This window comes from Lissotriton helveticus, chromosome 5_1, assembly GCF_964261635.1.
Source record: "Lissotriton helveticus chromosome 5_1, aLisHel1.1, whole genome shotgun sequence".
NCBI lineage: Eukaryota > Metazoa > Chordata > Amphibia > Caudata > Salamandridae > Lissotriton > Lissotriton helveticus.
In genome coordinates, this window is record NC_136065.1 from 1,904,646,088 (window position 1) to 1,904,667,038 (window position 20,951).

A 20,951-nucleotide genomic window follows, 5' to 3' on the forward strand; every position below is an offset into this window, starting at 1 on the left:
TCAACGGCAGGGGCACTTTCAAGTCGGGTACTCGACTCTGAAGAGGTTTCTGAGCGTTTTATCGACGCAGACACGGGCAAATTGACCCTTTACAAGAGGAGGATCACTTCACAGCCAGTGGACTCCTATGTCATCCCCCTAAAGAAGAAAAGACTTCCTCAGGACGCTTCAGGCCTCATGGAACCTATCCAGCCTCCTCCAAGAAGGAGCCCAACTCCTTCCCCAGAACACTCTGAGGGTGAGGGATATGTTGAAGATGACCAATACACTTTCCCCATCAATGAACCAGATGCACAGCCGGATTCATATGATGACATTGGTGACCAAGGCACCCAAGATGTGGGGCAAGACCCACAGCCTTTCACTGCACGTGCATCCCCAACAGAAGATTCTGCAGGTTTTCATGCACTCATTGAAAGGGCAGCTGCTAATCATGACGTGGACATGCATGCTGACCCAGTAGAAGAAGACTTTCTATTTGACACTTTTTCAGTCTCTGAACGGACAGTAAAGACACTGCCTATGCTCAAAGGGGTCCTCAAACATGCTGCGGACATCTTTAAGGAACCTACCAGGGCGAGAGTGGTCAATCCACGTATCGAAAAGAAGTACAGACCAGCACCTGCAGACCCTGCATACATTCGGGGACAGTTGCCGCTTGACTCCCTGGTGGTCGCAAATGCCCGCAAAAGGGCCAACTCCCAAACAACGGGTGAAGCTCCTCCCCCGGATAAGGAGTCCAAGGTGCTAGAGGCAGGAGGCAAAAGGGTAGCTGCACAGGCTGCCAATTTTTGGCGTATTGCAAATACACAGGCACTCTTGGCACGTTATGATAGGGCGCATTACTACACCCTAGAGCGGGTTTTAGAACACCTGCCTTCGCAGTTTCAAGAGGGCACCAAACTGCTTATAGAAGAGGGAAAACTGATCTCCAACGCAGCCATAAAGTGTGCACTTGATGCCGCAGACACAGCAGCTAGGGCCATTAACACTAGCGTCATGCTGAGACGACAGGCGTGGCTCCGCATATCTGGGTTTAAACCTGACATACAAACAACCATACTTAATCAGCCAGTCAATCCTGATAGACTGTTTGGTCCAGATGTTGACACCACCCTTGAAAAGATTAAAAAAGACACCGAAACTGCTAAGTCTATGGGGGCCCTACAATCACAACAGTTTCGTGGCAATAATTTTCGTCGCTCAGGTGCACGTGGAGTCACCAGAGGACAGATGGGTCAACAATCACAATTCTCTAGAGGTGGAGCACAATCCTCGTACCCCAAACAGAACAAGGGGGGTTACCGAGGAAGCAGCACCAGAGGACGCGGCAGAGGGAACAACAACTCCCGCTCCTCTGCCCCAAGCAAACAGTGACTCTCTGTCACTGCCCCCCGACCACTTAACACCTGTCGGGGGGAGACTACAGCAGTTCCTGCCCGTCTGGAGAAACATCACCACAGACAGGTGGGTGCGACAACTTGTACAGTACGGTTATTGTCTAGAGTTAAAATCCACTCCACCCAACATTCCACCAAGGCAACGGCCTATGTCCGCAGAGCACTTGCACTTATTGCAGCAGGAAGTAGTGGTGATGCTGCAAAAAGGCGCAATCGAGCTCGTGCCAGTAGAGGAGGAAGGCACAGGGGTATATTCCCTGTACTTCCTTATTCCAAAGAAGGACGGATCTCTCAGACCCATTCTAGATCTACGTCCCCTCAATCTGTATATACTGTCAGAACATTTCCATATGCTCACACTGCAACAGATTCTTCCCTTGTTAAACCAAGGGGACTTCTTAGCAACCTTAGACCTCAAGGATGCTTATTTCCACATACCACTACACCCGTCCCACAGAAAATACCTCAGGTTCACTATCCAAGGCAGACATTATCAGTTCAAGGTCCTACCCTTCGGAGTGACCACAGCCCCATGAGTGTTTACCAAGTGTCTGGCGACAGTAGCGGCGCACCTCAGGAGGCAGAACATCCATGTCTACCCCTACCTGGACGACTGGCTCGTACAAGCCAAGTCGGAACAACAGTGCGCCGCGGACATGTCGACTACCATTCATCTCCTGCACGATCTAGGTTTCTCGTTGAACTACCCAAAGTCGCATCTCCAGCCGGCACATGTCCGGCAGTTTCTAGGTGCGACGATCAATACCCTGACGGCCATGGCTCAACCAAACCAAGTCAGGATAGACAGCATGCAGTCTCTGATCCAGAAGTTCAGACCACAACACTCGCTTCCTGCGAGAGTGTTCATGCAGTTGATAGGCATGATGGCCTCCTGCATCTTCATAGTCCCTCACGCACGGTTGCATATGCGCCCGCTACAGGAGTGCTTAGCAAATCAGTGGACACAGGCTCAGGGCCAATTAACAGACCTAGTGTTGGTAACCAGTCGGGCATACGACTCTCTGCATTGGTGGACTCCACACAACCTTTGCAAGGGCCGACTGTTCCAGGAGCCAGTGCCACAGATTACCCTGACAACGGACGCATCTCTCCAGGGAGGGGGAGCTCATCTGCTCACTTACACAGTGCAGGGACTATGGACGACGCAGCAACAGAAGATGCACATCAACTATCTGGAACTGATGGCAATCTTCATGGCGCTCAAGTCCTTCATTGTACATCTGTGCAACAAGGTAGTGTTAGTCCGGACGGACAACATGACCGCGATGTACTACATTCAAAAACAGGGGGGCACCCACTCGCCACAGCTGTCTCATCTGGCTCAGGGCATGTGGCGGTGGGCCATTCAGAGGAACATCTTCCTCATGGCAGAACACCTCCCGGGCAAGGACAATCGGATGGCGGATCTGCTCAGCAGATACAGCCACCAAATGCACGAGTGGGAGTTACACCCATCTGTACTCCACCCGTACTTCCAGCAGTGGGGTCATCCGGAGATAGACCTGTTTGCAACAAAAGAAAACGCAAAATGCCAACACTTTGCCGCCAGGTTCCCTCACCCACAGTCGCAGGGGAATGCGATATGGATGAACTGGTCAGGCAAATTTGCGTACGCTTTTCCGCCAGCCCCTCTGATACCGCTGGTGGCAAGAAAGCTAAGGCAGCACTCGATGACTCTCATCCTGGTTGCTCCAACGTGGGCGCGCCAAGCATGGTACACCACGTTCCTCGAACTCTCAGTGGTGCCGCATCAAAGACTGCGCCTCACGCCCAGACTTTTGACGCAGAACCATGGAGACATTCAGCATCCAGATCCGCAACAGCTCAACCTGGCGATCTGGCTCCTGAAGTCCTAGAGTTTGGATACCTACGCCTACCTCCAGAATGCATGGACATCATCAAGGAGGCAAGGAAGCCTACTACCAGAGCATGCTATGCTGCAAAATGGAAGCGTTTTGTCATTTACTGTACGGCCAATGACATCAACCCGCTAGATGCATCTATCCATAACATCATTTGCTATCTGCTACATCTTTACAAGTGCAATCTAGCGTTCACTTCTATTCGGATACATCTATCCGCCATCGCAGCTTATCTTCAGAATAGGCAGCATCTCTCTGTCTTCAGGGTGCCTGCCATTAAAGCTTTCCTTGAAGGTCTGAAACGAGTCATTCCCCCAAGAACACCGCCAGCTCCGGTGTGGAACCTCAATGTGGTCCTCACCAGACTGATGGGACCACCCTTTGAGCCACTGCACTCGTGTGAACTCCAGTTCCTAACGTGGAAAGTAGCTTTCCTAATTGCTATTACGTCACTGAGGCGTGTTAGTGAGCTACAAGCGCTCACAATCCAAGAGCCATTCATTCAGATTCATCCAAATAGGGTAGTGCTACGTACTAACCCCAAATTCCTTCCGAAGGTGGTGTCACAGTTTCATCTCAACCAAACTATTGACTTGCCGGCATTCTTCCAAAACCCACAAACGGTGGCGGAAAGAATGCTACATACGTTAGACGTACGGAGGGCGTTGATGTACTACATAGACAGGACACAACACTTTAGGAAAACAAAACAACTTTTTGTTGCCTTCTCACCACAGCACAAAGGCAATCCTATTTCCAAAGCAGGAATAGCCAGGTGGATTGTTAAGTGCATCCAAATCTGTTACCAAAAGGCCAAGCGCACTTTAACGATACCCCCAAGGGCGCACTCCACACGCAAATTGGGGGCATCCATGGCTTTCCTGGAGAACATTCCTTTAGAAGACATTTGCAGAGCAGCCACGTGGGTTACACCACATATCTTTACAAAGCACTACTGTGTTGATGTGCATTCCAAGCAGCAAGCTGCTGTAGGACAGGCTGTTCTCAAAACACTTTTTCAGGTTTCTGCAGCTGGCACGGGCAACCGCCGCTGATGGAGGGACTGCTATGTATTCTATGCTAAGATATGAATTTAGCAGCCCACATGCCTCGAACTGAATATGCTACTTACCAGTATGCATCTGTTCTTGGCATGTAGGGCTGCTAACATTCATATCGCCCACCCTCCTCCCCGGTGCCTGTCGCAGCTGCAGATATACTATTGTATTCAATCATTAGCATGGACATCCTTTACACTTTTCACTCCATCTTCGGCCACAATGGCGAAAAACAATCTGGGGATGGAGCCGATGCCCATGCGCACTGTAGTCCAGGGGAGGAGCCACCTATCTCAGGATACTTCGAAGACTCTTCCAGGACAACAATGTGCGATCATCCGGACCCAACACTAGGCGGCGATCTAATGCTAAGATATGAATGTTAGCAGCCCTACATGCCAAGAACAGATGCATACTGGTAAGTAGCATATTCATTTCCATGGATGGCTGTTTTTTAACAAAAAAATATGGCAACTGTTTTTGTAAAATGTAAAAAGCAGGGGCACATCGATCCTCGCAGAACCTGCTAATTTCGACACATGAGTGAGTTATGGGGTGGCAGGTTGTCCAGCAGTGTTGCATTTAGAAGCAGAGCTTTGATCGTCCAGATTGCTGGGGCCTCGGAGTAATTCCCCCAGAATAAAGAGGAAAGAAGCAAGATCCATGGATTGCGTCACAGACATTGCCCATATGAGAAGGTGCTATAACATTTTTATTTTTATTTTAAGAAAAACAATCACTACCATTAGTGCTGAGGCACCACTGGGATCTAGGGAGGGAGGGGGCCACTACTACACTCTAATTAATCCTGTCGTACTAGCAAAAAGTGGCGTGCGGGCCCATTTCTGTAGTAGGGGATCTCTGTGTATAGTCATAATCTAGTGAATAGTCCCGCCCATGTGCGTGGACCCCTGCAATCAAAAATAATCTCTTAAGTTGTCAGAAAATTGCAGAACTGCAAAGACACTTAAGAGAGAATTTAAAGACAGATAATGCAGCCTATATCCACAGGCTACACTGTCCAGTACTTCAACTAGAAATTCCACCAAAATAACACACAAATAGCACAGCCTGCCCAGTTTCCTCCATAGAGAAACTTGCCTCTACCAGTAAAAGCCTCTGGAATGATAGAGAGGAAGGTATGGACAGACAAGCCCCATAGGCTGCCATTATGTGGCTTAAATAGGATACTGTGCCTTTAAGAGAACTTTCCAGAACTTCTCCCAGTATCCCAGAATGCACAGCAGGTCCCACTTACTTTCAGTTCTTTTTTCCGGCTCCTGCTAACAGGACCCTGGTGCATTGAGCTCTCCCTTTTTCAAGGGTGTATTGGAATTTTGTGCACTTTTTGATTCAAAAGTGTTTTCAGTTGATGTACTTGGTGTTTCCCTTCTCTTCTGTGTATTTGTTCAGGCTTTTTAGGGCTCTAAAATGCCTGCTCTATTCGACAAGTGCCCAGCATGTGGAAGGAAGAAGGCCAAGACTGATCCACACAACATCTGCATACTCTGTCTTCCTGAAGCACATGTCCCTGAAGATTGTGACATCTGCTAGACCTTTTCAACAAGGACCCTGAGGGACAGGCTGAAGATTAGGCTTCAAGGCCTGAAATAGAGACGGCTGCAGGCTGCAGGTGGGTCTGGGCAGACTGGGAAGGCTCCCTCTGCCTCTGCTGAGGCCTCTGGGGGGCTCCCCAGAGGCAGGAAACCCAGCAAACGGTCCCGGTCTCCGTCGACGTCGATTGCTTCGACGACGACATCGAGAGGGATGACGACTGTGTGATCCCCATCTCCCCGGGGCTCCGGGTCGAGACGGCGTGAGAAGTTGACGTCGAAAGGCCTGGGTAGGCCGCCGTCGAGATCACTGTCGACGGCGTCTTCGTCGTCGACCCATCGACGTCGAAGAAGAAGGCATAGGCGCTCGCCGTCAAAGCGACACCGCCGATCGACGTCGAGGGGCTCCTCGACGTCGAAGACCTCGGACAAGCCCAAGGATACCAAGAAATCGTACCGCCCGTTCCAGAAACGGTTCGGTGGACAGGGCAGAGGGCGTGGCCAGTCTTCGGGACAGCAACAGCAGCAACAACAGCAGCAGTTCCGAAGGCCGTTCCAGAAGCGCCAGAGAGGCAGAGGCGGCCAACAGTCGGCAACGGCGACTAAAGGCCCGGCCGGGTCTAGGCCCTGAGCGCTTACTTCCCCTACATCCGTTATTAACTCTGGTGGGGGGAAGCGTTCAATCTTTTCTGGCACAGTGAGAAAAATTACTCCGGACAAGTGGGTGCTGAATATTGTTTGCAATGGATACAGTCTTCGGTTCACCAGCCCGCCTCCAGCAATTCCACCGGTCAGCTCGCAGTTTCAGCTGCGCGAGCTCCAGGCGGAGGCCGATATCCTGTTAAGGAAAAGGGTGATAGAAGACGTACCTCGGTCTCAAAGAGGAAGAGGTCTGTACTCCCGGTTCTTTCTGGTTCGCAAGAAGGACAAGAACGAGTTCAGGCCCATTCTGGACTTGCGACAGGCAAACAAGTGGATTCGCAGAGAAAAGTTTTGCATGCTGTCGTTGCATCAGATTTATCCTCAGTTGCAACAGGGAGACTGGCTATGTGCTATAGACCTACAGGATGCGTACTTCCATGTGCCCATTGCACACAAACACGAAGTTCCTGCGATTCCAAGTCGGCGCCAATCATTATCAATACACAGTACTGCCATTCGGACTGAAGTATGCGCCGAGAACATTCTCGAAGTGCATGGCAGTGGTAGCAGCGCACCTGAGGAAGAACAAGGTGTTCGTCTACCCGTACCTGGGCGATTGGTTGATCAAGGCCTCCTCCTTCTCGGAAGCTCAAGCACACTTCCAGAAGACGTGTGTTCTCTTGAACAAGCTGGGGTTGCACATCAACATGTCCAAGTCTGTCCCGACTCCGGTCCAGTGCATACAGTACTTGGGAGCCTCCAACAATACGCTGTCAGCAAGCGTGTCTCCTTCGGAGGAGAGACGATTATCACTCCTTCGGAAGGCTCAGGCTCTTATGATCACTCCATCTACTACAGTGAGGAAGGTGTCTTCTCTACTGGGATCGATGGCCTCTTGTATCTTCCTAACGCCACACGCACGACTGCACATGAGGCCTTTTCAAGAGTGCTTGGAGGACCAGTGGAATCAGAGGAAAGGATCTTGGGACGACAGGATACGACTGTCTCTGCATGCTCTTCAGTCTCTGAAGTGGTGGTGTTCAGCTGAGAATCTCCTCAGAGGGGTCCCCTTCCACAAGGACATTCCCACTCAGACTGTCGTGACGGATGCCTCTCTCCAAGGCTGGGGAGCGCACTCCGGAAACCTACAGATTCAAGGAACGTGGTCTCCGATGGAGACCACGTATCACATCAATTTCCTGGAACTCAGAGCTGTTCACTTGGCACTGAAGGCCTTTCATCCGTCCTTTCAGACCAACTCTCTGCTTGTACAGACGGACAATACGACCACGATGTATTATCTCAACAAGCAGGGGGGCTCGAGATCGCGCACCCTGTCGCAGGAGGCGCAGACGATCTGGCTTTGGCTTCCGGCCCGAGGACTGACGATAACGGCCACTCATCTACCAGGTGTGCAGAATGTTCAGGCGGACGCACTGAGCAGCCTGCTCCAGGAAAATCACTTCTGATAGATACATCTACCGTGTGGATTCCTCACCTTGTGATTCCTCACCTTGTGAATATCCCCCTTGCGCCAGCAACATTCGGAAATTCTTTTTGTAGCCTCGCACCGACGTGGACTTGGACGTCATAGAGACACGGCATCGCACGCGACTCCGCTGACGTCACCGACACCTATAATAGGCCCACGCCGGCGGGATGACATCAGTTCCCTTTTTTCCGCATCGTCGACGCTAACGGTTATCGGGAATCTCTGTAGCCGACTGGTACTTTGTTGCCTTTTTGTTGCCATTTTCTGCTTCTCTGTATCCTGTCTTTTTGACGATGTCATCTAAGAAGACCGGCTTCAAGCCCTGCAGGGAGTGCGGTAAAATGAGGTCTATTACCGACCCGCATAATGACTGCATCTGGTGCTTAAGTTCCGACCATGATGTGGATGGTTGTTCATCATGTCGGAAGATGAACCCGAAGGCCCTGAGGGAAAGAGAGACCAAGCTCCTGGTAGCAAAGCTGAAGGCTGGGAAGGAGAAATTGTCGAGGTCTCGTTCTCGAAGGTCGAGGACGAAGTCGAGGTCTGGATCTCGAGAGGGGTCGTCTTTGAGGTCGGCTTCGGATCATGCTTCGAAGAAGAAGCATAAGAAGAGGAGACATGAGTCCCGACGTCGTTCCGGTAAGGAGTCGGGCTCGAGGTCGAGGTCACCAAAGAAGGTATGTGGTAAGGTGGTTACTCTGGATGTCTCTGAGCCTGAAGGTGGGGCCTCACCTTCGGAGTCGCGTGTGCGGGCTCCGGCTCCGAATCCGTCTCCGGAGCCGTCCCCGGCCCGAGAAGAGGAAGAGGTCCAGGAGGATGTGGATTCCGCGCCTGTCGAAGAGCCGAATCCAAACCCTCCTCATGGCCAGCCTGAGGGTTTTCAGCCGCCCTTTCCAACACCAGGCCAGGACCCTTCAGCGTTTCTGAACGCTATATATGACGTTTTCTCAAGGGCGTGGTACCCCTCTGGTGCGCCTTCCGGTCCCATGGGTCCTCTGGTTTTTAGTTTAGGAGTTCCTCACTCCTATCATCCTGCTCCGTTTATGCCTTCTATGCCGGCTCCGATGCCGCCTTGGCAGTTTCCGGCTCCGCCGAGGCCGTCGACGCCGATTCCGGTGTCGCCCGCTCCAGATCGTCCTCGAGGGCATCCCACTGAGCCATCAGATTTGATACCGACGTCGATCCCGAATCCGTCGGAGCCGCTGGTGGATCCGGCTGCGAGGCGTGTGAAGGAGAGGTCCAGAAGGGAGGCTCAACGCCTTTTGGAAGAGCGAAGGTACTTGGATTCACATTCTGATATGGAGGAAGTTGAATTGGAGGAGAGCTGTTTTGAGGAGTTGGCTGATGCAGGAAGCCTGGATTTCTCTCCAGAGTGGGAGTTGCCCTCAGGTTCTGGTACTCCTTCTAAAGATGCCCAACCTTACCATTTGGTTATGAGGAAGGCTGCTGATCTTCTTCAATTAACTTTGCCAACGGTGGAATTTAAGGCCAATATCCTCACTGAGGTTTTGCATTCTCCGAATTCCGTGGTAGAGCCTTTGCTTCCATTTAATGATACCTTGACGGAGCCCATTTTGGAGGTGTGGAAGAAACCATTGTCAGATCCTGCGGTTTCTAAGAGTGTGGCGAGAAGGTACAGGGTTGCACCTGAAGACCCTGCTTTTTTGACTTCTCATCCTTCACCTGAGAGCCTAGTCATTCAAGCAGCCTGTTCTAAAAAGAATGTAAGTGCCTTTCCCCAGGTTCCTTGTGAAAAGGAAGCAAAGAAACAAGATCAGGTTGCTAAAAAGACCTTCTCCTCTGCAAGCATGGCATTGAAGTCGACTAATGCCACTTGTCTGATGGGGAGGTATGTGGATGCCCTTATGGATTCTTTGCGTGTTCTGATTCCTAAGGTTCCTGATGCCAGCAGGAAGGATTTTGAGGAGGTGATCTCAGATACACAGGCAGCAGCTCGCCAAGTTATACAAAGTGGTCTGGACACTGCGGACTCTGTGGCGCGTATCATGGGCACTGCTGTCGCCACAAGAAGGTCAGCTTGGCTAAAATCCTCGGACTTTTCGGCGGATGTTCAGGCGACTTTACTGGATCTTCCTTTTGATGGATCTGGTCTCTTTGGGAAGAAAGCTGATACGGCCCTGGAGAGATTTAAGGACAGCAGGGCGACTGCTAAGTCTTTGGGTCTCCAGATCAGGGGCTCTTCGACCAACAAGAGATTCAGAGGCTTTGGTCGCTCTTCCTTTCGGAATTACCGACAAGGTCAGCAGCAGCAGCAACAACAGCAGCAGCAGCAAAATTCCATGTACAGGTCGTACAGGGGAAAGCAAAGAGCGCGTCCTCGTGGACGTCAGGCCTCTTCCTCCTCCACTTCTTCCAACCCCCCTGCCTCAGAAAAGCAGCCCTAGATCCGCCATTCAGGATCATGTGGGTCCGGTGGGGGGTCTGCTTACCCATTTTCTACAGGATTGGGAATCGGTTACATCAGATCTTTGGGTTCTCAATCTTGTGGAAAATGGGTATGCCCTTCCCTTTCGGGAATTCCCTCCCAATTACCCTCCTTGCCACGGCTTTTGCACCGAGGAACATCTGTCACTTCTACAGGAGGAAGTGCTGACTCTGTTAAGAAAGGGTGCGATAGAGGTGGTTCCAGAGCAGGAAAGGGGTCAGGGATGCTACTTCCGGTATTTCCTGATTCCCAAGAAGGATGGCAGACTTCGTCCAATCCTGTATCTCAGGATCTAGAATCTCTATCTGAAACAGGAGAAATTCAAGATACTCACCCTTGCTCAGGTTCTTCAAGCGCTGCTAGAAGAAGACTGGATGGTGTCGCTCGACTTGCAGGATGCGTATTTCCACATCCCAATCCTGAAGTCGCACAGGAGGTATCTCCGTTTTACGGTGGGATCGCAGCACTATCAGTTTGCGGTCCTTCCGTTTGGACTTACTACTGCGCCTCGAGTCTTCACCAAGGTGATGGCGGTGGTGGCAGCACATCTCAGAAGGTCGGGGATCCCGGTATTTCAATATTTGGACGACTGGCTGATCAAAGCGGAGTCGTCGGAGAAAGTGCTCCAACATCTGCAAGAGACAACCCAGTTGTTGTACAGGTTGGGTTTTTCAATAAATTTACCCAAGTTTCACCTGGTACCCTCCCAGCGCAACCTGTTCATAGGTGCTGTACTGGACACAACTGTATGTCGCGCATTCCCTCCACCTCAAAGGATTCGCGACATACAGGAAATGATTCCTTTATTTTACAATGGAGCGGTCGTTCCAGCCCTGAAGGTCCTTCGCCTGCTCGGTCTGATGGCTTCATGCGTTCTGTTGGTCAACCATGCACGCTGGCAAATGAGGGCACTCCAGTGGTGCCTCGGCAGGCAGTGGTATCAGCACAACGGAGATCTCAGGGAGTCGGTGAGGATCTCCAGAGAAGCTGCGGCGGATCTGTCTTGGTGGGGCGTGGAAGGCAACCTGTCTCAAGGGAAGCCTTTTCAGCTGCCTCCTCCGGTGGCCACAGTAATAACGGATGCATCCACTCTAGGGTGGGGTGCTCATCTGGGGGATCTGGAGGTCAAGGGTCTTTGGTCTCCAGAGGAAAGGTTGCTTCACATCAACCTTCTGGAATTGCGGGGGATACGTTTGGCGCTCAAGGCCTTCCTCCCTTCCCTTCGCGGTCGGTCGATCCAGATCCTGACGGACAACACGACCGCGATGTGGTACATCAACAAGCAGGGAGGAGTGGGATCGCAGTGTCTCTGCAGGGAGGCTCTGCGTCTCTGGTCCTGGGTTCGGGACCATCAGATTTGTCTGATGGCGAATCATCTGGCCGGAGTTCTGAATGTGCGTGCAGACAGTCTCAGTCGGCAGTTCTCGGCCGACCACGAGTGGAGGCTTCACCCGGAGGTGGTTCGTCACGTCTTTCGGACGTGGGGAACTCCTCAGGTGGACCTGTTCGCCACTCGCGAGAATGCTCACTGCCTGTCATTCTGCAGTCTCCAGTATCCGTTGCAAGGAGCCTTGGGGACGCGTTTCAATTGAGTTGGGGAAGACAACTCCTTTACGTGTTTCCTCCCATACCTTTGATTCCTCGGGTTCTGAGGAAGATTCGCCAAGACCGGACCCAAGTCATATTGGTCGCCCCGGACTGGCCAAGAAGGGTGTGGTATACAGATCTTCTCCACCTCTCCTCTCACCCGCCGCTCCGTCTCCCTCTCAGGGCAGACCTCCTCTCTCAGATGGAGGGGCAGGTTCTACACCCCCACCTCCAGACATTACACCTTCATGCCTGGAGATTGAACGGGGGAACCTGAATTCCTTTTCCCTCCTGCCTGACGTTGTGGATGTCATCTTGTCAGCCAGGCGTGACTCCACTAAGTCCATCTATTCTTATAGATGGTCAAAATTTGTCACGTGGTGTGGGGAGAAATCTATTGACCCTTTGAGAGCCCATTTGTCTGATGTTCTCCTGTTTGCCCTTTCTCTGGCGCAGCAAGGGCTTGCTGTTGCCACAGTTAAGGGCTATCTTTCTGCGCTGTCAGCTTTTCTCTGTTTGCCTGACCAGCCATCTCTTTTTAAGTCTCCTGTAGTTTTAAGATTTTTGAAGGGCCTCACAAATAAGTTCCCTCCTACTCCTTTTATTGTGCCTCAGTGGGACTTAAATCTTGTCTTCACCTTTCTGATGGGTGCTCCCTTTGAGCCTCTTCACAAATGTCCTATGAGGCTATTGACTCTTAAGGCAGTCTTCCTCGTTGCAATAACCTCTGCAAGGAGGGTAAGTGAGCTTCAGGCTCTTAGTTCCAAGCCCCCTTTCTTGACCATTCATGCCGATCGAATGGTTCTTAGGACCAGGGCTGCTTTTCTTCCTAAGGTGGTTACTCCTTTTCACCTTGGTCAATCCATTACCCTCCCTACCTTTTATCCTCCCCCGTATCCTTCCAAGGAGGAGGAGAGGTTACACCGTCTGGACCCTAAGAGGGCGGTTTCTTTTTACCTGGACAGAACTAGAGACTGTCGTTTGGATGACCAGCTCTTCGTTGGGTTTGCTGGCTGCAAAAGAGGAAGAGCGGTCCATAAAAGAACCTTGTCAAGATGGATCATACTATGTATAAAGATCTGCTACTCTTTGGCCGGTAAGGAACCTCCAGAGGGTATAAGGGCTCATTCTACTAGAGCTAAATCGTCAACCTCAGCATTGGCTAGAGGTGTTCCTGTAGAGGACATTTGTAGGGCGGCAACTTGGTCTTCCCTCCACACTTTCGCGAAGCATTACTGCTTGGATTCCGAGGTGAGGAGGGACAGCCATTTTGCGCGCTCTGTCCTTCAGGATTTCCTAGTTTAGAAGAGTGGACACCCTCCTCCGGGAGTGGGGACTGCTGTGGGACTCTATTCACAAGGTGAGGAATCCACACGGCAGATGTATCTATCAGAAGAACAAGTTACTTACCTTCGGTAACGCTTTTTCTGGTAGATACAATATCTGCCTGTGGATTCCTCACTGACCCACCCGCCTCCCCGTTGTCCACTCTTCTATGCCAGAGTTGCTGTAATGTAATGTATATTTATTTTGTTGTCAAGGAAATGTTACAATTGCTTTCCTGCGTTTGCTTTACACTGTGTGTTTTGCCTTGCCTATTGTGTACTGTGTATACTTTGTATATATCTATTGTCATTGGTACGTCCGTGTGACTCGATGGCACGGAAAAAAGGGCGGAACTGATGTCATCACGCCGGCGTGGGCCTATTATAGGCGTCTGTGACGTCAGCCGAGTCGCGTGCGATGCCGTGTCTCTATGACGTCCAAGTCCACGTCGGCGCGAGGCTACGAAAAGAATTTCCGAATGTTGCTGACGCAAGGGGGATATTCACAAGGTGAGGAATCACAAGGTGAGGAATCCACAGGCAGATATTGTATCTACCAGAAAAAGCGTTACCGAAGGTAAGTAACTTGTTCGAATGGGTCATAAACGACGAAGTGCTAGGAGAAGTCTTCGCAAGGTGGGGGATGCCAGACGTAGATCTGTTCGCCACCGCCGAAAACAGCAAATGCCGAGACTTCGCCTCCAGGTACTACCAGCGGGGGATGCTGGGGAATGCGTTATGGATCAACTGGTCGAACAGCTTTCTGTACGCTTTTCCACCCATTCCCCTGATTCCGGCAGTACTCATCAAGCTGGCCCGGTCCAGGGCGCGGATGATACTGATTGCTCCGGAATGGCCCAGGCAGTGGTGGTTCACGGACCTGTTTCACCGGTCTCTCCTTCCTCACATACGGCTGCCGTGCAGGCCGGACCTTCTCACGAAGTTCGGGGGACAGATGTTGCACCCCAACCTCTCGTCTTTGAGTTTGGCGGCATGGCTCCTGAGATTGTGCAATATGGTCATTTGAATCTGCCAGAAGATTGCATGGACATACTGAAGGAGTCTAAACGACCTTCCACTCGGACTTCCTATGCTTACAAGTGGAAGAGGTTCTGTATCTGGTGCCAGTCCAAGAACTATGACCCTACGACGTGCAAGGAGGATGTCATCCTTCCATACCTTCTACATATGGCGCAGTGTGGACTTAATGTTCATTCCATTAAGGTTCATCTCGCTGCTTTGACTGCCTACAGGAAATGCCCTTCACAGACTTCCTTCTTCCAGATCCCTGTGATCAAAGATTTTCTGGAAGGCTTGAAGAAAGTATTCCCTCCTGTCAGGCTTCCTTCGCCTTCATGGGAATTGAATGTGGTGCTGTCCAGATTGATGAAGGAGCCTTTTGAACCTATTCATAAGGCTTCGTTGCAGCACCTGTCCTGGAAGGCGGCGTTCCTCGTGGCCATTACATTGGCCCGCAGGGTGAGTGAAATTCAGGCGTTGTGTTGCCAAGAACCTTATACTGTATTTCATGCTGCTAAGGTTGTTATGCGTACTCACCCTAAATTTCTTCCCAAGGTTATTTCTGATTTTCATGTCAACCAGACCATAACTTTGCCTACGTTTTTTTAGAATCCTTCATCTCCAGCGGAAAGGTCTTTACATTCCCTGGATGTTAGGAGGGTGTTGAAATTTTATCTGGATAAAACCAAAGATATTCGTAGGTCAGACCAATTGTTTATCAATTATGGATCGGTCAGGACGGGTCTTGCGACCTCTAAGCAGTCTATCTCTAGCTGGATTGTGTCCTGCATACAGTTGTGTTACCAAAAAGCTAATAAGACCTTAGGGGGTAAACCTAAGGCTCATTCCACCAGGGGCAAAGCTGCCACGACTGCTTTGCTCCGTAATGTTCCAATTGCAGAAATCTGCAAGGCGGCCACTTGGAGTCGGTCCATACCTTTGCTAAACATTACTGCCTGGACACTGATGCCAGGGCAGACGCTCAGGTTGGGCAGGCTTCGCTGCGAAATCTGTTCGCACAGTAGTGGTGTTATTTCTCTTTTCCCCACCGCCGCTTTGGTGTGGGGATGGGCTTGCCATTCTATTCACTAGATTATGACTATACACAGAGATCCCCTACTACAGAAGGAGTAGTTTCTGTCCTGTAACTCCAGTTCTGTAGTAGGGGTATCTCTGTTATAGTCATAAGCGCCCTCCCGCCTCCCCGGTGGAGAAAGATATTCATGTAAGGAATGCTACAGGTCTGGCGTGTTACGCCTTCAAAAAGAGCTAAAAGTAAGTGGGACCTGCTGTGCATTCTGGGATACTGGGAGAAGTTCTGGAAAGTTCTCTTAAAGGCACAGTATCCTATTTAAGCCACATAATGGCAGCCTATGGGGCTTGTCTGTCCATACCTTCCTCTCTATCATTCCAGAGGCTTTTACTGGTAGAGGCAAGTTTCTCTATGGAGGAAACTGGGCAGGCTGTGCTATTTGTGTGTTATTTTGGTGGAATTTCTAGTTGAAGTACTGGACAGTGTAGCCTGTGGATATAGGCTGCATTATCTGTCTTTACATTTTCTCTTAAGTGTCTTTGCAGTTCTGCAATTTTCTGACAACTTAAGAGATTATTTTTGATTGCCGGGGTCCACGCACATGGGCGGGACTATTCACTAGATTATGACTATAACAGAGATACCCCTACTACAGAACTGGAGATACAGGACAGAAACTACTCCTTTCCTTGCAAGCATTGGGTCCAGGTCACCCTTCTTGCGCAGGAACAGGGTCCAAGAAACGAAAAGGGGTGGGGAGATGTGGGGCTTTTTACTATTCTTATTTTTTCTTTTATGACACTAAGGGGTAGACAGCCTATGTTGAGAGTGGGCAGTGGAAGAAGCCTGCCTCGTAGGACTGTCCTAATTGGTGCTGTGGGTCCAGTGGCACAGAGGGCCACGGGTGTGAAATGCCGAATAAGCCACAATGGGATGTTTAACTATCGTTTATTGCCTGCATTAGGACCCATTGTACCCTTGCGGTGCAATACCAATGGCCCAAGGCAGGGAAATATTGAAAGAGAAGAGACACCTAAGCTTGGGCCTCTGAGAGATAAGAGTCCATGGGATATGGCAAGATTGGGGCCCATGTTTATAAAGAGCAGGGAGACTACCTGCTTCACTAATAACAGCCGCTTCTTTGCAAAGCAGTAAAGTGGCACTGGGGCACAGGGGTGTAAGGGACCCACTGAATCACAATCATGACTGTTGTACTTTCCAAAACAGGCTTTGGGCCTTACTAGCATTCGAGCTGGGGAAATCCTTGCTGCACAATGGAGGCAACTTGTGGTAGCTCACTTTTTTCTAAAAGGGACAGAGAGTCTGTTTCAGGATTGTAGTGAGGGCCACGCAGGGTAGGGAAGGGTGAAAGGCAGAAAAGTCAATCTGCTACGCAGGGCTGCAGCTATCATTAGTGCAGCAGGTGCAGAAACGTTGAGTTCCAGGAGTGTGAGGGTCTAATAACACCCTAATTATACGGAGTATTGTTTTTTTGGTCCATTTATGTTTTTCTTTGAGATACTGGTTTCTTTTTATTATTTTTACATTTAAGGTTTTGAGCTACAGAAAAAGCATCCCTGAAATTCTCCTAAGCCCTACCCCTGAAATTCTCCTAAGCCCCACCCCTGTGAACAACACTGCCACTCCCAAACACCCCAAGTCTGGCCATAATGTTTTGGAGGGAGCCCGACATTTTGCTTAGGGGGGCTCAGAGTAAAAATGTTTGAAGACGTCTGCCATAATCAATGTTGCCAGGTAGGGAAATGCTGACTGAAATTGTTTAAACTGATCTGCAAAGCTAAGGTGTTTTTATTTCCTTTTCCAGGGAAGAATCTGATGAATATATAGAAATTGGTGCACTGAATGGTATTTTTGTACTTGGCAGAAGCATGGGCTTCATTGGTAAGTTGTTCTCCTTGCTAATGTGGGAACTCATTCAGGAAGTACTGGGGCAACAGCTGTGTGCCAGTGCTTTTACGTGACTATAAAAAATAATTTGCATAAAGCTAAATACTATTCATGAAAATACATATGAACATAGGAAGAAGAAAAAAACAACCTACAAATAGGCTTTTCCTAATAAACAGTTTCTGTCTTTTATATCCGACACCTAGTATTCCCAATCAATAAACCCATCGGTACAGGCTTTAACAGATCGTTTACATAATAAAGTAACTTCTGGCTACAGGCCTGGACTACAGGCTTTGACAAATAATTTCACTGTGCTGTTAGCCCTTGTTCGAAAGGTCTCTGGGATTGCGCTTGTAGACCAGCTCACTTCCAGGCTACACTTTTATGGAGAAAATGTTTCCTTTTAATTTTTCAGTGAAGCGCAACAGTCGCATGAGCTTTGTGGACACTTTAAATGGACTTTGCCGAGTTCATCTACATTCTTCTGCATGGCTGTAGTGCCTCTGGGGGTGCACCCCTGTCCTCTTTTACATCCTGCAGGGTGGGCACTGGGAGTTAACACACTGAAGGACAGTGAATCCCAGGATAGTGTTGTGCTGTGCAGGTAGCCCGTGTATACCCACCAAAGTCTCTCCAGCTAGCTCCACACCTCATGGCTAGGTCTTGGATCTTTCTCGGGCCTAGAACCCTCTGCCGGCAACCAGTGCCAAGCCCAACCTGGCACACACATGATGATCGTTAAGGAGAAAGGGCCAGCAGAAATAAACAGGTGTCCTCAGAAGGGGGTTAAAGATGTTTACTGTTGCCCCGGCACTTGGATCCATGGGCCCGGCAGTGTGAGGACCGGGGTAATGATGGGTTATGAATTTCTTAACAGGCAAAATTTTCGAAACTCCTGGTTTTGGTTGATGATTTTCAAAACAACATACTTTCAGGGGTCTTATGTTGAAATCTGAAGAACACTGTTACATTTTCCCACACTGGGACCACCCACGGGGAATAAAGCGGAGCTCACAAGGGCTCCCACTCAGAGGAGCTTAAAAGTTAAACAGCTGAGTTGATTGTGTTTGTAGGGATTTACTCAGCTTAACCTTGCCCCGCAAAGAACACTGAACTTCTGACCAGGCAAGCTAGGGACTGTCCAGGAGCTACCATGGAGACCCCCTGGGACAGGGACAGAAGAGGCTGACCACTCTGCCTGCTAACACCACCTTCTTCAAGCAGTCAACAGCTCTACTTGCTGGGGTATTTTTTCAGGTTTGTCCTTCTCCTGAAAAGCAAGGCAGCAAGCAAGGATCCTAGGACTGGCACACGATTTGTATTGTAATTCCTATTGATCATTGTATGAAAGTGCCCCTTTTTGACATGGTCACCCCCACTTTTTGCCTCTTTTTGATGTGATTTCGATTGGAGGTGCACTGAGGCGCCCCCTGAAAACCTACCAGCCCCTAGTGTGTTGGCTGACGAGTCTCTGACCCCCGGGGGTGAGAGCCTTTGCTCTCAGAAGGTCAAAAACAAAGCCTGCTCGGAAACAAGGTGTTCACACCCTCTCCCACAGGATGACCTGTTGATTAGTATTCCAAGGCCAGGGAGCTTCAATGAAGCTACCACCTTTGAAATGCGAGTCTGGCTCCCTTCACAGAAGAGGAAGCTGACCCTCTTTATCCATAGCTCTTTCACACCTGAACATGCAGGAAAATTAGCTAGTCAGGTAGTCATGCCCACCTTCAGTCTAGTACCACCCCTAAGGTGGCCTAATCCAAGGTGGACACGACGATTTAGAGTTAGCGATCTTTGTGTTGGCAAACTTAGGAACTCTAGGACAAGGTTATGCCCACTTCTCACAGGAAGTTATTATATAGGGGGTGTAGTGACCTTAAGGGTATTTAGGGGAGCCCCAGGCACTTAAAATTCAGACCTTGCCGACCTGAAACAAGAAGACTGACGTGAAGAGTGCAAAGATCAAGAACTGAGGACCCAGCAACTGACTTGGCGCCAACCCTGTCAGCCTGCCTTCTGACCAACTATTGCGCCAAAAGATGACTTGTCCTGCAGCAGCTGTCTCTCCAAAGCCTGGGAGACCTGCCAGCACTTGACCCAGGAACTAAGAACTCCTGTGAAGCAGCATACCTGCTTCCCTGTACTCTGCAAGTGAACCAAGAGACCCAAGAGGAATTCACAACCACCAAAACCCAACACCTAAGGACACTACTGCACAATATCCGTGAAATCAAAGTCAAGCAAGTTCTTGTGAAAGTTTCTAAAACAATAGGCAATGAGATAATGTTTTTGGAGGGAAGCTCAAGAGTAGCACACAGAAGCTTTTCACAGAAATACTAGTTATTGAATGAAATTGACTTCTAACAAGTGGTAGTACAAAACAGTAACCAGATTCATAACAATCATTAGTGAAGGTGGGTGAGCAAAATAGAAGAGCTGGGCACCAAATTGGATCTGTGGGGGCGTACCAGATATGCCTTGCAGCCTTAGGGGTGCCATCCTTTAGACCTAAGTTAGCAAACGTTTTAAATGAAGGGTGAAAAACTAGAGAGCAAGTAGAAAACCGTGGTGTGAAGAAGTAAAGCCAAGGGCCAGTTTAGACTGCTGTTGTGGTTTGTCTGCCGTTCCCCCTGTATAAAACAAGTTGTGTTCACATGAAAGATCCGCCTAAGTGTTTCCAGTGGTGGCTGGTGACATTTGAAAGTGGTGAGGCGTAAACGTTGCAGATGCATGTTGTGAATCGACAGAGGGGTTATCCCACTGAGAATTGTTTTAAAAAAACAGTGAGCAAATAATGCATTTAAAAAAATCTAATTTTACAGACTAAAATTGTTTAGTCACTGTAGTGTGCACAGTTTACAGTATAAGCACCGTTTGTAATTATCTCACCTGCACACGATTGTCTTGTCCGTTTACTGTCTGCAGTAGAAACATCCCCTCATATTTGCATTGAGCCCGCAATATGTTGCGATAGCTATAGGCTGATGGACACAAACTATTCTGCATTGTGCAATGTTCAGAGCCTCAAGTTTGTAGCATGTGAACACAAGAGAACATTGTGCAAGGCAGGGATGGAGCCAAGGGGCAGGTCGAGAGAGAGAGGAATGTGCAGGGCCCACTCCACACACAGTGCCTTCTCTTTTTATTAGCCTCACTGCCAATTTACAACGTATTTGCTGCCTTTCATGAGTTTCTCCAGTCAGGATTTGTGTTTTTCTGTAACGGCGAAGGTTTCATTGTTAGGCCTTTCATAACGATCATAGTTTGTGCCCGTCCTCTAAACAGGTAGGCTATGTTTACAGCAGCGAGGCAAAAGCTAGACATATGTGCAATTACAGTCGCGGCTCGTGTGGGGGGGGGGGTGTCAGGATTGGCTTAGGGCACGGCTAATTTTCACCCGCAGCATGCCCATTAGGAGGCCGTGGGGCTCTAATGGGCATGCGCAAACAAGGGAAAACACAAGTGCGCATGAGTGGGCACGGTGCGAAAATTCGCACTTCGTCCCCACTCATGCGCACTTGTGTTGTGCTGCTGCCCCTGGTGACAGTCACATCAGTCAACATGACGCCAGACCGCCCACCCCCTTCGTGGGCGGTCCCAC

General features: G+C 49.8%; 1 protein-coding gene across 7 annotated transcripts in view; it reads left to right on the forward strand.

Moving 5' to 3' along the window:
* ACLY (ATP citrate lyase) overlaps positions 1-20,951 on the forward strand; it is a 362,794-nt gene that overhangs the window by 338,545 nt on the left and 3,298 nt on the right. For all 7 annotated transcript variants that reach the window (XM_078645438.1, XM_078645433.1, XM_078645436.1 and 4 more), the window contains one exon: positions 17,265-17,341. In XM_078645438.1, the coding sequence (XP_078501564.1) occupies positions 17,265-17,341 (77 nt within the window). The remainder of the gene's footprint in view (positions 1-17,264; positions 17,342-20,951) is intronic.